This window comes from Mchenga conophoros, linkage group LG8, assembly GCF_057382185.1.
Source record: "Mchenga conophoros isolate Kocher_MC1m ecotype Shallow Benthic linkage group LG8, M_conophoros_male_GT1.1, whole genome shotgun sequence".
Lineage (NCBI taxonomy): Eukaryota > Metazoa > Chordata > Actinopteri > Cichliformes > Cichlidae > Mchenga > Mchenga conophoros.
In genome coordinates, this window is record NC_140533.1 from 15,261,137 (window position 1) to 15,283,121 (window position 21,985).

At 41.2% G+C, this 21,985-nt stretch overlaps 2 protein-coding genes across 3 annotated transcripts; one reads left to right on the forward strand and one right to left on the reverse strand.

Moving 5' to 3' along the window:
- Positions 1–982: 982 nt before the first annotated feature.
- Positions 983–9,940, forward strand: LOC146568446 (sulfotransferase 1C1-like). Its single transcript, XM_085284503.1, has 7 exons — positions 983–1,770; positions 2,398–2,526; positions 3,767–3,864; positions 4,086–4,212; positions 6,147–6,241; positions 7,764–7,944; positions 9,004–9,940. The coding sequence occupies exons 1-7, from the start codon at positions 1,584–1,586 to the stop codon at positions 9,114–9,116; spliced, it is 930 nt and encodes a 309-aa protein (XP_085140629.1). The 5' UTR covers positions 983–1,583; the 3' UTR covers positions 9,117–9,940.
- On the reverse strand, positions 9,718–21,760 carry atp2a1l (ATPase sarcoplasmic/endoplasmic reticulum Ca2+ transporting 1, like). 2 transcript variants are annotated; one of them, XM_085284501.1, is made up of 24 exons: positions 21,481–21,759; positions 20,524–20,541; positions 20,120–20,202; positions 18,873–18,977; positions 17,895–18,033; positions 16,972–17,052; positions 16,798–16,883; positions 16,402–16,699; positions 16,148–16,314; positions 15,965–16,053; positions 15,767–15,869; positions 15,541–15,672; positions 15,291–15,407; positions 14,445–14,663; positions 14,245–14,356; positions 13,862–14,085; positions 13,525–13,745; positions 13,230–13,432; positions 13,055–13,140; positions 12,839–12,972; positions 12,613–12,730; positions 12,385–12,502; positions 12,060–12,105; positions 9,718–10,037 (listed from the first exon to the last, which is right to left on the reverse strand). In XM_085284501.1, the coding sequence occupies exons 1-23, from the start codon at positions 21,596–21,598 to the stop codon at positions 12,101–12,103; spliced, it is 2,976 nt and encodes a 991-aa protein (XP_085140627.1). In that variant the 5' UTR covers positions 21,599–21,759; the 3' UTR covers positions 9,718–10,037; positions 12,060–12,100. The 2 variants fall into 2 exon arrangements, with proteins under 2 accessions (XP_085140627.1, XP_085140626.1); XM_085284500.1 differs by lacking the exon at positions 12,060–12,105 and having other exon boundaries at positions 21,481–21,760.
- Between the last annotated feature and the right edge of the window lie 225 nt (positions 21,761–21,985).

The window sequence follows — 21,985 nt, forward strand, 5'->3', positions numbered from 1 at the left end:
TGCCATCACATTCTTCAAGAAGCCTGGAGAACTATTCCTGAAGACGACTTTAAGAAATGACAAGAAAGCTGCCTGAGGGAGTTCAGGTTTTGTTGAGAAATAAAGGTGATCACACCCAATATTAGCTTTCAGGCTTTGTTTTTGTGTTATATACTTTATTTTAATGAATGTTTGCAAACTTTTTAATAACTAACTGCGGCACCTATTTTCAATTTTCTTAAAAATACAAGTGAAAATGAAGAATAACTCAAGACTTTTGCAAAGTACTGTAACTTTGTGCAATAGTACTGATGCACAGTATAAAGGAACTGTAACTTATCTGATGTTTCCTCCATGTATAGACAGACACTAGAACTTGTAATATAAATATGATGGAAAGGAATTGTTAGGAAGCCGTGCACTTCAGGGTGCTTTAAAGTTATAAATTTCTCAACTTTCCCAGACAGTTTTTATAAAAACATTCTTGAACTCCACTGAGACAGCTCAACCTGTTTATAGTGAAAATATTGTTTCTATCGCTGGCAGGATATTAACTCTGAAAATCCTGGAATGTAAAGTCTAAACACTTTCATCTGGCTGAATAGATAACCTATGAAGTCCATATAAATCTCCAGCAGCGTGTCTACACAAGAACATTTTTCTTCTTGTAAGACAATACAATATGAAATGAGACCCCTGCCATGCACTCTTTTACTGGAATTAGGTCAACATTTTGTTTACTTTGAAGGATCAAAGTCCAAATGTGCTTTTGTAAAGATTGGCCACTAATTTTCTGATTGTGATTAAAAAGTGTGAATCAATGAACACAACTCTGTTAAAAGACCAAGAAACGCAAGTGGTCAGAGTGTTTTACACAGAGTTACACATTTAACTGTGAAGTTTAAATCCATTTCATTTGTACTCTCCACATGTAAGTCCACCTCTCTGTGGGTTGCAGGATTTTTCGCGACCCTCCCTTTTTCCTTCCTCAGATTACAGAGGAAGCAGTCAAGACAGTATTGTGAGGAAAAGTGGAATTCATACGTAACTAGGAACGTTACATAAGGGCACTTTAGTGTAGGTCTGCTGGTGCAAGTTCCTGTGATCGCAGACTGATAAGAACCTGGGTACAAGCACTCAGGGAGCCAGCTTACAAAGATAGAAAGAGGGGCAAAAAGAAACACGTTTTAAAGTGACTGAGGCACTCAGACTTCAGCTGGGAGTTCATTGTTTCTGAGAGGCCGCTGAGAGACTCCTGCTCCCGCATTCAGATCTGGGAGGCGACTTACGCTGCAGACCACAAGAAATCAAGAGGAAACAAGGCAGCGCTGCTGTTGGCCGGGATCATGCAAGGAGGAGATAATGACAGTTTAAAAAGGAAGTAAACACGCTGACTGTGGGACTGACAATCAGGAAGAACAGGACCATTAGAAGCTGGGATTTATGTGGCTCATTGGCAAATCAGCAGTGAGTGGTTGACACAGACAGCTGAAGGCAGGACCTCGGGAGTTTGTTGAAGTTTTTTTTTTCTCTTCAATTTAAAAGAGGCAGATTTTAGCTCTCTGTTCTAGATTTCCTTGAGGCAGCTTTTGGCAGTGTAAAAAATGTCAGAGGAGAAAGAAATGACTTATAGCGAGGCTATTCATAAGGCCAGCTCCTCCATCACACGCTTCCCTCTCATCCCAGTCAGAGGAGTGCCTCTCATGAACTACATCGCCAACAACTGGGACAGCATCTGGGCTTTTCGTCCCGATCCATCGGACCTCCTCATCGCCACCTACCCCAAAGCAGGTACTCAGAAACAGTGTTAGACACAAAGTACTGATCTCAAGCAGCTTTATTTGCGTTCTTACATTTCTAACACTTTACACTTCCACTCACGGGTATGGAGAAAAATACTGTGCATTTTCCTTATCTGTTGCAAATTCAGATGTTACATGAAAATATGCAGGACTGCACTGCCAAAACAGCATAGAAAATGAAGCACACTTTCCCTTTTCTCTTTAATGCAGCACTTTAACTTGTGAGGAAATATTTTTCCATTGTGGTGTTAATGCTTTCTTCTTCTTCCATTACTTGATTGTTAAGTAGTTTTTCCACTAAGTCTACCAAAACATTGTGTGTGTGTAACTGCTTAAACAAGCAGGCAATAAAGGAAAACACCAGTAACTCTAGACTAATCCTGTAATTACGCCTTCATGAAGTGTGAGAGTTATAATTTAAGCAAACAAACAACAAAGACAGGCTACTTTTCCTGCCCTTCAGTCTCTGGACTAATTTGTTAGACTGTGGAATCTGCTGTAATGTGGCACTACTAAGTAGCTGGTGTCAAAAAAGACGTTTGTTGGACTGTTGTTAATGTTTTTACTCAATGTGGTGAGATTTAGCAGTACACCGTTTGATGTCTCTGTCTCATAGGGACTACATGGACCCAGGAAATTGTTGACCTGCTCCTTCACAATGGAGATGCTGAGGCCTGCAAACGAGCCCCCACACCTGTCCGCAGTCCATTCCTAGAGATCGTCTCCCCACCTCCCATCCCTTCAGGTGTGTGTTTTATCTATGTTTTTATTCTCTACTGTGACTCAGCAGGTTTAACATGTAGTTGTAGCATGTCAGAACTCACAAAAACAAGTCAAGGAGGAATGTTTCTGTAACGGATCGTTTTTTTCCCATCCCAATCAGAGTCAATGAGTTCTCAACCCATAAGCATATCCCTCCAAAGAAAAGACTTGAACTGGAGTTCTGTAGGCGATCAACAAAAGTTACTGTAGTTGGGTCATTTCAGTGAACGCAGCTGTGCTTTTCCAACACAGATTAGCCATATTTGTGTTTGACTAAACTTTAATACCAGCCAGTTGAATTTTTACAATGAAGCCAACTTTCAAGCATGTCACGGTGAACTAACAGGCAGGTTTATAACAATAAGTCACAGACAGCTAAAAAAGTAGCTGTAGTGTTTTGCTGCAGGGTTTTGGCACAACAGTCAGTGTTACTACTGTCTAAGGAAATCTTAAATGTACTGGGGTGCTAGACTTACCACTATATCCAAACCATTAGATACAAGAAAGAAAATAATGAACTTTACCCTCCCACCCTTTCTCTCCCCTGGACTGTTGACTCAACAAAACATGCCTATGTTTCATCAGTCTCTAATCACTTCAGGTGTTCTTACCTTGATTATCCAGACTTGGTCCCCTACTGTGTTTGTTATTTTTGTCAGGTACATTTTTATATTGTATTTATTCATTTTCAGTCATCTGGGAAAAAGTAAAAACAGGACTTAAATATACTTCTTCTAATTCAGGTTGGTTATTCAAAGAACAGATACCTGGAAGGCTCCATGTTAATGCGAACGGTTGTATAACAAAACACTGAGCTAAATGACATTACATCAAAATAGCTGGATGATATCATTCTCTTGTAGTAGGCTACTACAAATGATCTTGCAAATACCTCAGAATAAGGTGAAATCCTATTAGTTCACAATATGCTGAGTCATTCGGTCATTTTAGTAGAAATCACGACAACAGTTGCTCTGGTTTGGTGCTAAGTAAAATTGAATTGAATTAAATGAATACTGCTGTCACATTTTTTGGGAAATTTGCCTTAAGTTAAATGGCCGTGTCAACTTTTTCTCCTGTTTAATGTTATTTTAATCATGTTAAAAAAAAAAGTAAATTCAACAATGCTAATAAGCAGTTTCCATTGGTTGGAATATATGAGAAATCATGGAATACACATGTTAAGTTTTTCCTGTGTCCAATTCCCTGGATTTATGTCTCAGGTCTTGATCTTCTGGAAAAAATGGATCCCCCGAGAGTTATCAAGACACATCTTCCTTTTCAGCTGGTGCCTCCTGGATTCTGGGAAAACAAATGCAAGGTGAGACTTCTTGTCTATCAGACTTCAGTGAGAGTAGAAATTCCTCATTTTATTGCTTCTTACTAGACAGAAAACTCATGCAGCTTGAAGGTAAAAGGTTCATGATACGGCACATAAATGAGGTGGGAGGTTACGAATGCCATGCTAGACACAATCTCATCAAATAACATGTTCTCTGTACTGTGAATATCTTTTTGTGTTCCTCCTGATTATGTGGGAAGTCGATCTACGTGGCACGCAATGCCAAAGACAACCTGGTGAGCTACTACTACTTTGATCTTATGAATCAGACCCAGCCTGAGCCAGGGCCCTTTGGTGGCTACATCCACAAGTTTATGCAAGGAGAGCGTAAGTATATTTCCCTCTGTGTCCTCATACCTATTCTAAGCCATCAATAGCCCTATATGTTTACCCACCAAAGCAGCGTCTTTGGTTGCCTGGAGGCTTTTGTGAACAAAATACGTGATGGTGGATGGAAACTATGACAACTTGTGTAACTGCCTTTTATGCTTGAGTGGTCATGATAAGATTAGTTGCACCCTGAGTGGCTGTAGCGCGCATATCTTGGGAGGATCTGGATGAAAATGTAACCTTTTTTTTTTAAAAATATATAAATAAATGGAATATTTCTTCATCATGACAGCCATAAAAAAGCTGCTTCTTTACTGCTATTTCTTTTGTGCTTTTTTTCCCACCATATGTGCCTTGTTAGGAACATAGTTTGCTTTGTAAGTAAGTATGAAACCAATCACACAACTTTATTAAATTTCAATGCATTCATTCCAGAATGGGAAAAAAATGATTTCCTTAGAAAAAGACTTAAATGGTTGCTGTAGGGTCATTAAATGATAACTTTTTGAAATGTCTTTATATTAACAATTGGATATATGTTAACTACCTATAAATGAAGTCACTGGGTTGGGTAATGCAAAGTGAATTATTACCTGACTCCTCTCAGCTTGTTGAGAGGAGAGTGTTTAGTTGTGATAGAAATCAAAATCTTGGTGACATATAACCAGTTTGGCTGCTTTGCTGCTGATTTGACTGGAACATATTAAAGCATCTGTGCCAGTTTGGTGAAGATTAGGGAACAAAAAGGTGGCCTTTCATAAAACACAATATGGTGGAAATGTACATAATAGGTTTCGTTGGGCTTGATTTATTTAACAAATTTAATGGTCCGTCAGTTAATCAGATTCAAAGATAGATCCTTTGTTTGCAGGAAATTACATTGCCATTTACATGCCATAAACACTGACATAAACAATATTAATTCCTAATAAAGTTAATAATTTATGAATAAATAAAACACCCAGTAACTAACATGAAAATATGCAAACATTTTGGAAAACTCATATTATTAGTACTGTGCATTAAATGGGCTTACAGCAGCTGATATGAAGGACCTCCCGAGGAGCTCAGACTGCACTTTGGTTCAGTCAGTCTTTGACTGATTTGCTACTTTTGATAACCTCCAGGGATTGGAGTGGGTGTGCAGGTTCATCAGGTAAAATCAGATCTAAAATCTGGCAAAGTTCAAACATTACATGCATAAACTCATATTCCACCTTGGCTCACTGGTTGCGCTCGACTGCTCAAGGCACAAACATGAAACTTGTTCATAAGAATCAGAGGCTTGTCAGTTTGCCAGGAACTGAAAACATGTACCGTTCATGCAAATGTGTACTGATGTGTAAACTTTTGACCCAACCCTTATTTCTTTATGCTTTGCTTTCAAGGAGCCCTTTAACTTTAAGTGGTCTTGAGCAATAGTTCTTCAGGTTTTCTGAAGGTCAGAGAACCAAACAAAAGGAAGCCAACATCTTTAAATGTCCTTCAAAAAGCAAGAGAAGTATCTTTGAAAACTACTGAAAGAAATTAAGCTGCCTGTATTGTAGAATAAAGGTGGTCATACCAAATATTGATATTAAAGCTAGTCAGAATGACACATCTGTCAATAAGTCACTGTACGTACTTTTAATTTTCCTAGTATAAAATAAAGAAATGATGAATTATGTAATCATAATTCATCACTTTGCAATAATTCATCAGCTCTGCAGTTACACAGCTGTAAAGTCATTAAAGGTGGTCAAGTTTATCAGTCTCTTATCAGCCGACAGTTACTAAAATACCTACTGTCATAAATGTTGATGTTAAGCTGTTAATGAGGCTTTACGATAGCCGTAAATATAAACATACACTCAGCATAAACCTGGACTGGAGTAGGAGAAATGTTTTCATCAAAGCTGCTTGAATGAATGGCCTTTGCTCTGCTTCTACAGTGTCATGGGGCTCCTGGTATGATCATGTGAAAGGTTACTGGCTGGAGCGAGAAAAGAGGAATATTCTGTACCTCTTCTACGAGGACATGAAAGAGGTGAGGAGAACACGTGGATTATAACCAAAGCATGTTGCGCAACCTTCTTCAAAGCAAACGTAATAAACGCAGCGCATTCCTTTGATCTCATATGTAAAGCTGAGATTGAATGATTAGGAAGCCTTGTTATAGACGCAGATTTAGACCAGCTTCATGTATAAAGGAAAAAAAAGAAAAGTAATGCCAACTGTCTGACATACAGCTGAAAAGAAAGAGCAGATTTTTTTGTAAACAATGTGACTACCGGCAAATCTCCTATTTCTGAAGATTTAAAAACAAATGTACCATACTCTTAAAAGACATTCAATATAAATTAATAAAATACTTTGAGATATTGTTCAAAGAACTGTATATATGTATTAGTTGCACGACAGAGAAAGTTGGACTGCACAGTCCTGTGGAAAACACCCAGTGATTCAGTTGCTTGTAGAAGCACCTTTAGCATCAATAACCTGAAGTGAAGGTTTTCTGTATGACCTTATCGGTCTCTCACATCGTTATGGAAGACTTTTGGACCCTTCTTACAGCGTTGCTTTAGTTCATTGATGTTTGCAGACCTTTATTTAAACCCAGGTTTCAGTTAGTTTGAGGTGTGGACTTTGATCGGCCATTGCTTACCTTTATTCTTTTCTTTCCCAGCCCTTTTGTGGTAGATTTGCTGCTGTGCTTGTGGCCATTGTCCTTTTGCATGATCAAATTTCAGTGAAACTTTACCTATTGGACAGATGGCTTCACATTTAACTGTAGATTACTTAACAGTTGGTATGAGGTGTTTTCTGGTGGTGGTCAGAGGGCCCGGTGGCGCCAGTGTCCGGCAGTGTCCGGCAGCCTCGCCTCTGTCAGTGCGCCCCAGGGTGGCTGTGGCTACAATGTAGCTTGCCATCACCAGTGTGTGAATGTGTGCGTGAATGGGTGGATGACTGGATATGTAAAGCGCTTTGGGGTCCTTAGGGACTAGTAAGGCGCTATATAAATGCAGGCCATTTACCATTTTCTGTTGATATGCTGTATTTGCAAACCTTTTATAGAGGTGCTCACACTTCCTGAAGATCAGTTAATCAAGCGCATTTAATTAGCTTGCTTCTACCAACTGAAGCAGTAAAGGTGTACTTAGTTTTTCACAGGACTGCACAGAATCCCGTGATAAACATCCTTTTTCACATGACCAGTCAATTCATAAATATCAGCATACTTTATATTGTAAGCTAAATACCCTGAAGTGTTAGAGAGAGAAACCCAACAGGGCAATGATCTGCTGTGAACAGTTGTCCACAGTGAGGAGGAAGAACTCCCATTTAACAGCTTCTCCCAATTTGATTTCCGTTATGTAATCTCTCCTCACCGGTTTGCAGTGTTTTGTTTATCACTTCTTATGATTTTACTTTTTCCGTTACCTTCAGGTATTTGCTGTTTTCAGTCGTAATGTGGTGACACCCCCTCTTGTTTTATCTGTTTGAACATCTGTAATGAATTTTAAAAATTAATAATCTCCGCACATACTCTGTCACATTTATTTTCCCAGAATCCTCGGCGTGAAGTGGAGCGCATCATGAAGTACCTGGACTTGTCGGTCTCCGATGAGGTCGTCAGCCAAATCGTGGAGCTCACCTCCTTTAAAAACATGAAGGAGAACCCGATGGCCAACTACTCCTGCATTCCATCTCCGGTGTTTGACCAGTCCATCTCTCCTTTCATGAGAAAAGGTGCACTATTAAATTAAAGATATGCAGGAAAGTCAATCTCAGTCGCCAGTGAGTGCCTTACGTAGGGCAGTTAAAATGTCATGAACACCTATATTTGTCTCAGACACACAAATATCTTCATGTAATAATGTCACAAGGTTAAATCAACTTGTGAACAGTCTGAGCTCCTCAAAGGCAGCAATTACTGCTCTGCTACCTGTCCTTCAGTGCAGGGGCACCCCCTAGAGGTCCCTGGATTTTGAGCTCTCGCTTCTATTTTATTTATACATTACAACAACTTAACACTCAAATGAATAAGTCTGTTGGCAGATATTAACTAGAGTCGATTTAAAGTTTTGGAGGATTTTTAGTTCAAACAAGGCATCGTTAGCCTGGGCTTCTGCAACAATTATATGGTCAGTTTTTCCCCCTCACTTTTAACAAACCAGTCATTAAGTATTTAATCAGCACAATATAATTACATCTATAAACAAAGATACAGTTTTGGGAGTTTTACCTCTGTACACATCACAGTGGATCTTAACTCAAACAGTCAAGATGTAACTGAAATGCAGACGTCCAGGTTTTTAAAAAAGTATGGGGCTAAACATTACAGCTAGTCATACAGATAACCTCACATTTTCACAGGCTTAAAATGAGTTTAACAAACGTACATGATTTTAAATAAAAGGATTGTTTGATAAGTTCTGAAATTTCATGGCCTCAAGAAACTGCTTGTCAATCAATCATCTAATGACTACATATAAAAATGGCTGAAAAACATCCGGAGCAGTTCAAGCTGGAATTCTGCACTTTGCAGTTTTTGATTTAAAATCCACAGTGATACAAAATGTGAACAGTGTTTACACGCATGTTGTATGTTACATGTTATAATTTAATAAATGTATTAGCGGTAAATGAGACACTGTGTGGGCATTACATATGACTGTTTTGGAAAACATTTTTTAAGCACCAGTCAGTTATTCATTTGTGCAAAAAAACAAAAAAAACAAAAACATTGATAGAGGCTTTAGCATAAATTTTCCAACTTAACAAAATTGTCTTCCTTTTCATATGCAGGTGAAGTGGGTGACTGGAAAAACCATTTCACAGCTGAGCAATCAAAGCTGTTTGATGAAGACTATGAAAAGCAGATGAAGGACGTCGACATACCGTTCAGGACCCTCATCTAATGGATCCGGGGGTTTCTGGAATTCGCTGTGCAAACCAAAGACTGATGACTGTCGCTGAGCCATGCTTAAACAGCAGAAGCGAAAAACAAAAAAAACCCGTCATGGGCTAAAAAAACCAAAATAGTTGCTATAAAATTTAAATGGTTTGACTCACATTTAATATGTATGGATGTTGAACACTGTAATCACTCATCCTCGTGGCATTTCCAGAGGAGGTCATCTAAATGTACTCCCAATAAAAACATGCTCCACAATAAATTCACAAGTTTTTAATCATCACTTTATTGCAGCTTATCAAGTAAACAATATATAAGACCAAAAGTGTTGTGACTGAGTAGACATGCCCATTTTATGTCACGAGACCTCCAACTGAGTCCGCTGACCGCATGGTCATAGAGAGCGCTGGCGGCTGAAAGCAAGTGGTTTTTCTGCCCATATGAAGTCATTTTAAACAACCCTACACCACACTGTACAGAGCCCAGCTAAAGCAGGGAGGCTGCACAAGACACGAGCAACGAAGACTAGAATCAAAGTAATGAGCTGGAAAGTCAGTCATATGAAAATGGACAGAGGACGCAAAAACACAACAGCTGAGAATATCCAAGGTTAACAAAAAAAATAATCACCTTTAATACATACTTTACTTCTTAGAATAAAATCATAAATATTACTGCTTTATCTGGTTAATCAGGATACTTCCCCTCATTTTAATTCAATCTCCTTCCTTATACAGAGACTATTTTTATTGCAGATTTTAAACAAATTTTATTGTTTGTTTTTTTTCCATAAGGTTTTCTTTTTTCAGTCTTTTTCTTCTTTATGGCTCCCCTCTCTGGCTGTGATCTTTCTCTCTCCTCCGCTTCTTTCTCTTCAGCCCTGAAGATCCTCTTCTTCTACATCTCTATTTAACTTCTGTACCTGCTGCAGAGACCAGAGACACGTGATTTGGTAAACAAAGGAAAACTACGTGATTTCTCGTGTGATAAGAAGAATGACACTTTGATAGCGTCTCTCAAACTTAAAGTGACAGGGCTTCACAAAATTCAGTTTGTGTACAGCTCAATATGGCATGCAGAGGATCAAAGGACGTCACAAGCATAAAAACATATTAAAACTACAAAATACAAGCAATGCATCAGAAATACATACATATAAACAGACACCTGCGCGCGCGCACACACACACACACACACACACACACACACAGTGCTTAAAAATTTATAAGACCACCAAGGTAAGGGTGGTCAGCTGCCCTAAATTAACAGTTTTGTTAGTTTACTAAAATATTTTTTAATATTTCTGGTCTGGTTAATCAGCCTTTATACACAAGCCCTTTAATCAAAATGATATTTTTGATGCTAAAAAAGAAATATTGTCATTCGTGTATTTATAAATTTACTGTTTTACAAAATAATAAAGCACATTATTACTTCAAATGCCAGTTACTTACTGAGGACTTTACTTACTTTTTTGCCAGTACAGTTATTTTTTTACATTGCTGAACAGAAAATTAGCTTCAGTGTTTAATAATAATGGATTGGATTTATATAACGCTTTTCAAGGCACCCAAAGCGCTTTACAATGCCACTATTCATTCACACACTGGTGGAGGCAGCTACAGCTGCCCTGGGACAGGCTGACATATCGCGCCATCGGCCCCCCTGGCCAACACCAGTAGGCAAGTAGGGTAAAGTGTCTTGGCCAAGGACACAACGACCAGGACGGAGAGCCCAGGGATCGAACCAGCGACCTTCCGGTTACAGAAGCGCTTCCCAACCCCCTGAACCACAGTTACCCTCACTTAGCTTTTGACTTCTCAGTCAGGTCTGGTGTGTTGGCTCAAATTAGAACATGAACTTGGTTAAACCCCCCAAAGAAATGTAAAAACTTTACAGATTTGTAAAATAGTTGTGTTTTCTTAAATTTCTTAAGCACTTTATCCGTAAGCAATACATAAAATTAAATTCTGCACAAAATCCTGTTGAATATAAACAGAAATATGAAAACAAACAAACTTTGACACGACAGAAGTAGGAGGCCAACATGATACTGACAAAGACAAAATGCACATGCTCTTTATTTACCAGACCACTAAATGTGGCTGAGCTCACTCGTAGGCTGTATAGCGATCTATTATTTAGTGGAAACATTAGCTAAATGTCTCATTAAAAAGGTGTATTTTAAGAACTGCTTGAAATTATTGTTAGACTTCATATTTGAAGGTAGGTTCCAGAGTTTGAGGGTTTAAACATAAAAAAAGCTACATCCCCGATTTGTCTTCATAAGGAGAACAAAGAACAGTTTCACAGTATGACTTTCTTTCAGAAATATAAGCTAGTTTAAGAAGTTTAAGACAATTTAAGCCTTTATTTACAAGGGAGAGCATTTTAAATGTGGGGCTTACTTTATGAAAAAGTCACTGTTATTATTTATAAGCTTCATATAAACATGTAATAAATTATTTTGGAGTTTATTGCAGCTCTAGAGGAAAAAACTACACATAATGCTAACAGTAAAAGAGATTAAGAGTAAAATCTGTTGACAAAGGGAACAATTAATACTCACACAGACCTTTTATCTGCTTACAGCTATATCATAAAGTGCTAAGAAAAAACATTTGTTTAATGTTTATATAATGATTATAAAAGGTAACCTTGGTGAGATACAAAGTGATCTACTCACCTGCTCACGGTGATCTCACGAAGAAAAAAACAAAAACCAATAAACAGAAACCTCAGATCAACACACTCGAGGGTCTCCCCATACAGAAGTCATGATACCCAATGTTTTTCAATTTGATTTTCAATGAATGAGTAGTGAGGAGACCCCGGAGGTCACAGTGAGTCTGATAACAGCTTGAACACATTGAAATAGCAACAAATACACAAACAGACAAACAGTCTCTACACAGCGCTACACACTGCAGTGTGAGCCTTGGAATACCTTGGTTTAGTTACAGGTTAATGGTGATGGGTTGGCTGAATTTAAACTGGAAATGGACAAAAACAAACGGGTTACGTGAGTTAATGATGAATGGAGAGAAGTGAAAACAGGCAGATTAAAAACACAGAATCAAACCTGATTGAATTAAAATGAAATTAGATAAAGGCTAGGTTAATTTTAATAAGTTAAAATATTAATAAATACTCTGAAATGATAATGGTAGTAATGCATGAATGATTAAGTAAAACTATTATCTGTTATCTTAGGAACTGGGACAGATCTCTGTTTATTTTTGTTCTTGTGGATTTATAAAAGTGCTGCTTACCTTCAACGTAGTTGCGGGCGAAGAACTTCAGCACCTCATCAATGAGAATGACGGGGAAGGAAAGTTTCAGGACCATCAGCCACTGCTCCACTGACAGATGGGTCAACTTGAAGATCATCTGGAGAGGAAAAGAATGGAAGTCAGATGAAGCTGAACCCCACGGAGGAAATCCACATAAACTAGAGCTTCTAAAACAAAAAACATTTTCAAACTGAACTTCTGACTCACAGGGAGAGGATCAACATAGATGATCATGAAGTGCAGGGACATGGACAGGGTCATGGCAGAGAGCAGCCAGAAGTTGCTCCATGGGGGCATGCGCACCAGAGACTGATTCTCAGACAAGCTTGAAGAGGAAGAAGAAGAAGAGATGTGAGAGCAGAATATATCTGTTGCATGAAGAAACCTCTTTTTTTACAAGCTACATCCTCCTCTATCACATTCAAAGAAGTACCTGTTAAGAGCATTGCACATCTCAATGGTGACCAGTACAGACAGGGCCATGGTCATGGGAGGAGCAGCCTCAAAGATTTCACATTCCAGGCCTTCAAAGTCCTCGTTCTCATCGTGGCACTGCATGAAGTGTGACTGCACGGATAGGAAGTAAAATCAGTAAATGTCTACATCTGTGTTTAGTGGAAAGCAACAGGAAACAGAGAAAAACACTCACCAGCTGATGGTAGGTGACCCCGGGGCCAGTGGGGTCATAGATGAACCACCAGGCAGCACCACCAACAGTGGCAGCACCGACATATCCTGTTAGTGTAGGTGGATCGTGTCAGTGTAGACAACTGTTGTACCTACTTTCAATCAAAATCCATCCAAACTCACACAGTTCCACTTACCACCAATAGCCATGTATCTGAAGAACAGCCAGCCAGAGATCAGAGGCTCCTTGGGGGAGCGTGGGGGCTTGCCCATGATGTCCAGGTCAGGTGGGTTGAAGCCCAGAGCAGTGGCGGGCAGACCATCAGTCACCAAGTTGACCCAGAGCAGCTGGACGGGGATCAGAGCTTCGGGCAGACCCAGAGCAGCGGTAAGGAAGATACTGAGGGAGGGTAATGGGACAGCTGAAGTTAAGCCAGAGACAAAAAGAAAGATGTGTAGCTGTACAGAGTGTGTGTCAAACAGGTCACTCACCAGACGACCTCACCAACGTTGGAGGAGATGAGGTAGCGGATGAACTGCTTCATGTTGTTGTAGATAGCTCTGCCCTCCTCAACAGCAGCCACAATGGAAGAGAAGTTGTCGTCAGCCAGGACCATCTCAGAGGCAGACTTGGCAACGGCAGTGCCAGAGCCCATGGCGATGCCGATCTCGGCCTTCTTCAGGGCAGGGGCATCGTTCACACCATCACCAGTCTGCGGTTGGAGGAGATGAAGTATGCATTAGACAAACCAACCACCAGACAACACTTTAACACAACCTCTGTGTCGGTAACAGGTTTAGTTTGCATCCTGCACTGCTGGGCTCTTACCATGGCAGTGATGTCATCATAACTCTGGAGGAACTCAACGATCTTGGACTTGTGGGACGGCTCCACACGGGCAAAGCAGCAAGCCCTGCGCACAGCCTCGGACTGCTCGTGGAGAGGCAGATCATCAAACTCACGTCCGGTGTAGGCCCTGCCGGAGACATCCTCGTTCTCGCCGAAGATGCCAATGCGACGGCAGATAGCGATAGCAGTTCCCTTGTTGTCACCTGACACATGGAGAAGGAGAAAATGAGTGGAAACCTTGTAAAAAGGACAGTTTCCGGAGAATAAAAACAACTTTGTATGATTGTGTATTAGCAGAACAGAAAGATCCGATTTTCTGATGATAAGAATGGTATAATAAAAAAGCTCTCCATGACACTAACCAGTGATCATAATGACACGGATTCCAGCATCTCTGCACAGCTCAATTGAGCCAGTGACCTCCTTACGAGGGGGATCCAGCATACCCACACAGCCAACGAAGGTCAGGTCCATCTTAGGGGAGAAGGAAACAAATCAATCCAAGTTTTTACATGTTGTCATGGCTGTATCTCCAGGTTTCAGTTCAGTCAGGATGTCTAACCTCATAATCGGCAAACTTGGTGGAGTCCTCAAGGTTCATCTCCTCCAGCTTCAGTGGGGTGTCACGAGTGGCCAGGGCCAGGCAACGCAGGGTGTCACGGCCAGTACCCCAGTCCCTGATGACAGCCAGAATCTTCTCCTTGATGGCGTTGGTCAGAGGCACACGGGTGGTGCCGACACGCACATAGGCGCACCTGTCAATCACACCCTCAGGAGCACCCTAGGCATGAAGCAGGAAGATTGTAAAGGCGGCACAGAGACAAACAATTTCGGCCTGTTCTTTAATATTTATTCCATCTGCTACAATTTTTTTTTTAAAGGAAAAATGCAAATACCAACAGAATTAATTTTTTAGGAACTTCTACACCAAAAAGCTGAAGATGTCAGCTTTAAGCTACTACATTTCAACTAAATCATTTTAACAGTGCAACTTGTAGTAGAACAAAAATGACTTATGAAAGATATGAGTGACTTTAAATCCAGAATTTTATTACGTTTATCATCTTTAGTTGTATGTTGCGTGTTGACAGGCCAGCTTAGCTTTGTTGTAAAAACAGACATCACAAGCAGGGAGTGAATCTACTAACAAACCCGGGGACACTGAATGCTCATAAGATAATTAGATGATTGCTATGTTGCATACAGTAAAATCAGAAACTAAAGGTTTGAGACCATAACGTCATGAGAAAAGCGATTAATGGTGATGGATGATGTGCTTTCTCATAGACCTTTACACAGCTGGATCAGATGAGTCACCCCCTGCTGGCCATTAGAAAGATTGCAGTTTTCAGAACCCTAGTCCATCTTTTATCCCAAACACTATGACAACAGGTAAGAGTGAACTGACCTTAACAAACATCTTGGGACCACCATCACCTTTACCAGGAGTGCAGTAAACAGACATGGACTTCCTGTCACGGGAGAACTCCAGAGTGAAGTTCTTCTTCATGAGCTGCTTGATCACCTATTGATCGATATATATGTTTTTACTATAAAGCAATAAAAACTCTCAAGCGTAACTTCAGCTCACTACAATGGTTTTCATCAGCAAACGTAAATCGCCTTCATTGCTCCACAAATGAAACGAGCTGACTTACTGAGCAGCATGCGTTGGCTCTCTCAATTCTGGACAGGTTCTTCACGTTTGAGTTGAACACGTTCATCTTCTCAACCAGGCAGCACAGGGCGGTCTCAGTAGCCTCACCGACCTTCTCATAGATCTTCTTGGACTACAGAAAACAAGAAATGAAGGAGAGAATTTCTTTCTCTGCAGGTAGTAAAGTCGAATTGTGGCAAATAAAAAGTGTGGCTTTCCGATTTTACCTCGTTGTAGTCCAGAGAGGAGTCGTTGCACAGGGCGCAGATGGTAGCCAGCTCAACAAGACCGTCGTGTGAGCTGCAGTTGACCTTGGCACCACCCTGGGTACTGATAGGAGGAAATTGCAAACAAATTAGAGTTGGATTGTCTGAATTTGATTGGCTACACCGAACAACGATACATGGCAATAAAAGCCAACTTACACCTCGCCCTCTGGGGTATACTTGGAGCCAGAGATATCAAAGGCATCGAGGTCAACGTGGTCCCCATCAACAGTCTTGACAATAAACATCTGCAGGGGAGGAAACAAAGACAGTTTTTGCACATGAAGGAGAGTTCATGAAAGCTGTCTAAAGTACACTTTTCTTCATTGGTTAAAAACCCACCTTGGTCACACACATCTGGTTGGTGGTGAGGGTGCCAGTTTTGTCGGAGCAAATGACGGAGGTGCAGCCCAGGGTCTCCACAGAGGGCAGGCTTCTGACAATGGCATTCTTCTTGGCCATACGGCGAGTACCAAGGGCCAGACAGGTGGTAATGACAGCGGGCAGACCTGAGGGACATTAGTGAAAAACTGAGTGTGACAAACAAGCAGCGGAGTGGAAACATGTTGTTCTTTCACTGTGTTTCCTGTCCTCACCCTCAGGGATGGCAGCGACAGCCAGAGCAACAGCGATCTTGAAGTAGTAGACAGCACCACGGATCCATGAGCCTCCGTGGACGGGGTCATTGAAGTGGCCGATGTTGATGGCCCAGACAGCAACGCAGATCAGGGAGATGACCTTGGACAGCTGCTCGCCAAACTCGTCCAGCTTGGCCTGCAGAGGAGTCTTCTCCTGCTCGGTGGCAGCCATCTGGTCACGGATCTTGCCAATCTCAGTGGAGACTCCAGTGGCGACAGCCACACCAACGGCCTTGCCGGCAGCAATGTTGGTACCCTACAGAGAAAAAAAACGGGGAAGAGAAACCTGGTAAGGCTAAGGAAATGAAAGGACAGGTGAGAGAAATAATTATCATAGTAACAGGATATACTGACAGAGAAAAGCATGTTCTTCTTGTCCTGGTTGACAGCTCTGAGGTCAGGAACAGCGTCAGTGTGCTTGATCACACTGACAGACTCGCCTGAGAGTGAAATCAGAGAATTAACTCAAAACTGCCAACGGAGAAAGGACAGAAAAGGATGTAGTGGCTGATTTTCTTAAAAGCTTACCAGTAAGGATGGACTGGTCAACACGCAGGGTGGTGGACTTAATAGAAACAATCCTGATGTCAGCGGGGACTTTGTCACCAACTGTGCAAAGAAGAGAAGTTATCATTAACATTTAGTGAACTGTTAGAGAACACATAAATAACTTTCTTACTGACATTAGAAAGAAGTTAAAAACAACCATGGGGACTGTGTGTGAAAAACGTTTCCTACTTAATTATGTTGGCACCTCCATAACATCCAAATGACTGCAATAGTGCCAAATAGTTCAATTCATGTCACTCATTTATTAAAACTGAATTCAATCAAAGTGAAATATAATACTACCACCGCTAATACTATGAATAGCTCCTAAAATAGGCACCAAATGCTCAGACAACTTGCTAAATTTCTATACTTAATCCACGGATTTCATAATAGTGCAGAGCTCTAAATGACACATGCTCTGACCAATCAGAGTGAAGCACACATGGTGAGGGGGGCAGGGCCACCAGCTAGAGTGGCAACAGGTGTGCACTGACAAATTAACAGGAGTGTCAACGGCAGCGAGGGAAGAGGCGGTGCGGCAGGTGCTCGTGGGGGTATTTATACTCATAATTTTGTTTTCCTACAGTCAGCATGTTTTCGCTGCGGTGTTACTCTGTCGTGCCTCATTCACGCCGCCTTAAAAAGACACAAGGCTCTGACATCAGCCTTCCTCGGGCACATCTATCCTAAACTTGTGTCTGCCTTTCACTCCCTGAATAGAAATGCAAGGAACTCAGTGAAAGCATCTTCACAGCTTCACTGTAATTAGACATCGAAGAGTATTTGATACAACAGGTTGTGAGTATTCCCCGGTTGAAAATATATACAGAGCCCCCCGACAGACCATTTAAAAAAATAATTAACACAGACTCCCCATGTGGAAGCTCGACATCTCTTACCAGACACTTCCACAATGTCTCCAGGGACGATTTCCCTGGCCTTGATCCTCTGCACACTCTTTCTGTCAGAGCGGTAAACTTTGCCCATCTCGGGCTCGTACTCCTTGAGAGCCTCGATGGCACTTTCAGCATTACGCTCCTGCGGCAAACACAGACACAAACTCTCATTAAGAGTTGAAAGAAGAAAACGGGATCTGCTTAAAAACTGCAGACAAATAAAAGTATAATCTTTGTATCAGAGGATACAGAGACACCACACGGATGTCCACATGCCTGTTCATCCTCGTTTGAATGTAAACTATACTAATTTTGTCCTTGGTCTGGCACTGGGCATGTCCTCTAAGAGGCTTTGAGTCATTACCCACAGCAATTACACCCGTTACTGATGTCACATGAGTAGGTCACATCTGTTATCTGATGTGGTCTGGTCCATATTAGGTTTCAGTAGAATTTTTATGGTGGGTTTTCTTTTTAGAGATTTTTTTTTTTTTAAATCAGTATGGAAAGTAGTGCAAGAAAATAAACTCATTTAGGGAAATGTAATCTGGGATGATCTTTGATTAGCGGGTTGCTAATGTCAGTTCTTTAGATGCGGAAAACAGAAGGGAAGGGAAGCAGCTGATTTCAACACTTGGCATGAACATGATGACAGCAATGTTCCCTCTCTGAGTGATGCCTGACAGCAGTGCCACACACTTATTGGCATGTATGAAGAAGAGCATGACTAAATGTCTGAAGTCCAAACAACGCCAGATATAACGTGTTAAATATTTTAAAAAGTCATACAGTAATAATATTATATAAATGTTTTCATACTTGCACATAAGATCGAGTGAGCGCTGATGTACATTTCAGATTTAAGAGCTTGAAAATGCGAATTGAGAAACCAACTCGGTCAGTAACTGGAACCTGTGTACTTTCGGTCATCAGTGTAATGGATACAGCTTATTGCTCAACGACCTGGGCCTCATTACTGACCTGCCACACGCCAACAACAGCGTTAGCGATGAGGATAAGAAGGATGACGAAGGGCTCCACGAAGGCAGTAACGGTCTCCTCACCTTCCTCGAACCAGGCCAGCACCTGTGGTGAGAGCATGGTTAGTGCGGTGGAGACAACAGTGACAATGGGCTATCCTGCTCCTGAGAACCAGCGGGCCGATATCTCTTAACAACAAAATGCTTTTCATTAATTTTTCTTGTAAGCTGAACTAAAAACCTCTAACAAGTATATAAGCTTGTACAAATGTGTTAGCGGTTGTAGAGATTGCCATGAAGGGGGGGTAGGTACTTATGGGACTTTTTATATTTGTATGAATTCAGTGTTTTTATCTATATCAGTTACATGATTAAAAAAAAACATGTAAACAATTTTAAAAAAAAGAAAGAAAAGCACAATAATTTTAAACATATACCTACACAGACATTTTTTAGACCTTTTCATCATTTACATTTAGTCATATTTTGGTCTTTTCTTTTCCTGTACTAACGCTTTTATTTTGATAATAGCTGTGTAAAAATGATTTCAGATTAATCTCAGTGTCCTAATAGCTCTTCACTCCTTCTGACTTAAAAGTGTCTTTCTAAGGAGGCCCTTCGTTCCTTCTTCAGGCCTGACCTTTCCCGAAGGATTCAGTTTCTCTCCTCAGCTTGGGGCTTTCTTAAAATAAACCCTTACCCCTCTGCCCCCCTATACTTCCTCGAGCCCCCCATCTCTCACTGGCTCCTCAATATTCGCCTTCTAAGGCCATCGTGACAGCTGCCCGAAAGGGTGAAACTGGCCATAGCAATTAATACACCTCCTAGTAGACTTCGCAATTGGTCTCCCTCTTCTCAAGTTGTCGTCCTCAAAAATACATAGAGGGGCGGAGGGGATGGGAAGCTGTCTTGACAAAGTGGCCATAAAGTAGTGCAAGTAACTGCAGCATGCTTGCTTTAGTGGACTGGTTTGTGTGATGGACTAAACTAAATGCAATCACCTTTTAAGTTGACTCTTAAGAATGTGTGAGGGGCCGGAGATTACATCTAAACATGTGAAATGATTAGCTGGATGTTATCTTAAACCTGAAGAGTGTATTCTTGTTAGTAGTGCTATTAAACTTGGAACCTGTCCACAAGTGTCAGTGCCTTGCTTCATTTGTTGCTGCTGCTATTATGTCTACTACAAATACTCCTCCTGTCACTTAAGCTTAAAATGTAAATGACAGGAATAGCTTGTTTACTTACAAAGGAGATGCAAGCGGCCAGAAGCAGGATCCTGACAAGCAAGTCCTCAAACTGCTCAACGACCAGCTCCCAGATGCTCTTACCTGCAGGACAAGGACACAATCAGTGGATAATAATCACCTCATTAAGCATGCATTAGAGTGTATTTGTGTGGTACAAGTTTGCACACTATGGTTTGGATTTGTGATTGACCAACAATCTTCAGTGGCAAGTGTGATGCAATTATCTTATGGTGATTAAATTACACAATCAAAATGCTGCCTGCTTGTTTTGACTGAAGACCTTTTGAGGATGAGCGTGACTTCAGTGAAGTCACGCCAGTCATTCTCTCTGGGTGATATCAGGTGTCTGGAAGCTCTTGTTCACATTTAAACATGCAGTAAATGTGTTGAAGGAACACTTACCCTCCTCAGCGGGCAGCTCTGGAGTTGCACACCAAAGTGAAGGAGGTGGAGACAGAAGGAGAGCGGGGCGAAAAGACAGTCAGTTAAAGTGTCTCACGATCGTTATTAAACATTATCAGCATAACACTATGATGGAATTATACAATAAATGCGCCCTCTAGTTTATAAAAACATCCACCTTTTCAAAATCCTCTGTGTGCTTCACACTTAATAACTTAAGCTCTACAACTCAGTGGCTTAATTAAAAACACATTGTGTTGCTTAATTATTTCAGGAGGACCCAGCCTACTTTGATTTCCAGTCAAAGCCTGCAAAACCTCTGTGAAAGCTCGACTGTTTTCACAAAAATTCAATTAATAAAAATGTAATGACTGCTTACTAAGTGTTGTAAAGCAACGTCACAGTGAGTGCAGGAACATGACTGCTAAAATAACTGTAATACATTATTAAGCAACTCTTGCCATGGAATTTGCCTTCCTTGTAGTTATTGATTAGCAATCATATTCCCGATCACTTAGTCGTAAGCCGTCTGAGGACCTCCCCATTTGATCCGGCCTAAAATCATCCACACCTCTTGCTATTGCCCACACCATATATCACCCAGGAAGCTTCCTGAGCCGTCACCTGTCTCTCTCGCTCTCCAGTCATCTTCTCTGGCTATCTTTAAATAGCTCTTCAAAGCTCTCAAAGTCTCTGCTTCTCAATGTCTCTGCATTTTTATCAGCTGCTGCGACTGCACTCTAAAAAAGCTTTAACCCAGCCCTGCTAACTACAAGCAAGGCAAGAAACTCCACTGGTGTTGACTAAGGAAGACTTCCAGAACTTATCTTAGCAAAAGCTGTGATGCTTTGTGGAATATTCTGAATGCAAACACTGAGATGTTTCATTGACAGTTACTACGTGGGGTTTTCTTCCTTCAGTAGGCTTCCCACCCATCCCCGATGCCCGAACTCTCACCATTGAAGCCATATTTGTCCAGGTTCTTCTTGAACTGGTCAGGAGTGAGACCAGTGTTCTCGTTCACCGAGAAGTAGGCCAGGCATTCTACCGAGGTCTTCGCGTGTGCGTTCTCCATCTTCTCTGGATAGACAAGGGATTGGCCGACTAACCGTGTCTAGCCCCGCTCTTTGACTTCTTTGTTGTTCTCTGCTGTTTTCACCCTTGTTCCACCACCCTCACCTAGACGTGTGGCACCCTCCAATTCAGGAGTGCTGGACTGACAGAAAGAGCGAATAAGTGCATGTATGTTCAGGGATTTATATGACTACAAGGCCGGTGATTGGTCAGGACCCAGTTATTACACGCCTCCAAATTCCAGCGTGTGTGCTCATGGTAAGGGGTGTGAGGGTGGAGCTCGGGGTGGAGCAACGGGGAGGTGAGATGGTGGACTTGGACAGAAACTCGGGAAAAGGCTTGGATCTGGAAAGGAGGCAGTGCAAGAGAGAGAGAGAGACGGTGCAGG

Excerpts from the sequence above, each read along its gene's own strand:
- LOC146568446 (XM_085284503.1), top strand. The coding sequence starts at position 1,584 with ATGTCAGAGGAGAAAGAAATGACTTATAGCGAGGCTATTCATAAGGCC. Across the intron at positions 1,771-2,397 it reads CGCCACCTACCCCAAAGCAG|GGACTACATGGACCCAGGAA; the intron begins GTACTCAGAAAC and ends TCTGTCTCATAG. Across the intron at positions 2,527-3,766 it reads CCCACCTCCCATCCCTTCAG|GTCTTGATCTTCTGGAAAAA; the intron begins GTGTGTGTTTTA and ends TTTATGTCTCAG.
- atp2a1l (XM_085284500.1), bottom strand. The coding sequence starts at position 21,598 with ATGGAGAACGCACACGCGAAGACCTCGGTAGAATGCCTGGCCTACTTC. Across the intron at positions 16,054-16,147 it reads ACCAGATGTGTGTGACCAAG|ATGTTTATTGTCAAGACTGT; the intron begins GTGGGTTTTTAA and ends CCTCCCCTGCAG. Across the intron at positions 12,731-12,838 it reads ATGTGCAATGCTCTTAACAG|CTTGTCTGAGAATCAGTCTC; the intron begins GTACTTCTTTGA and ends TTCCTCTTCAAG.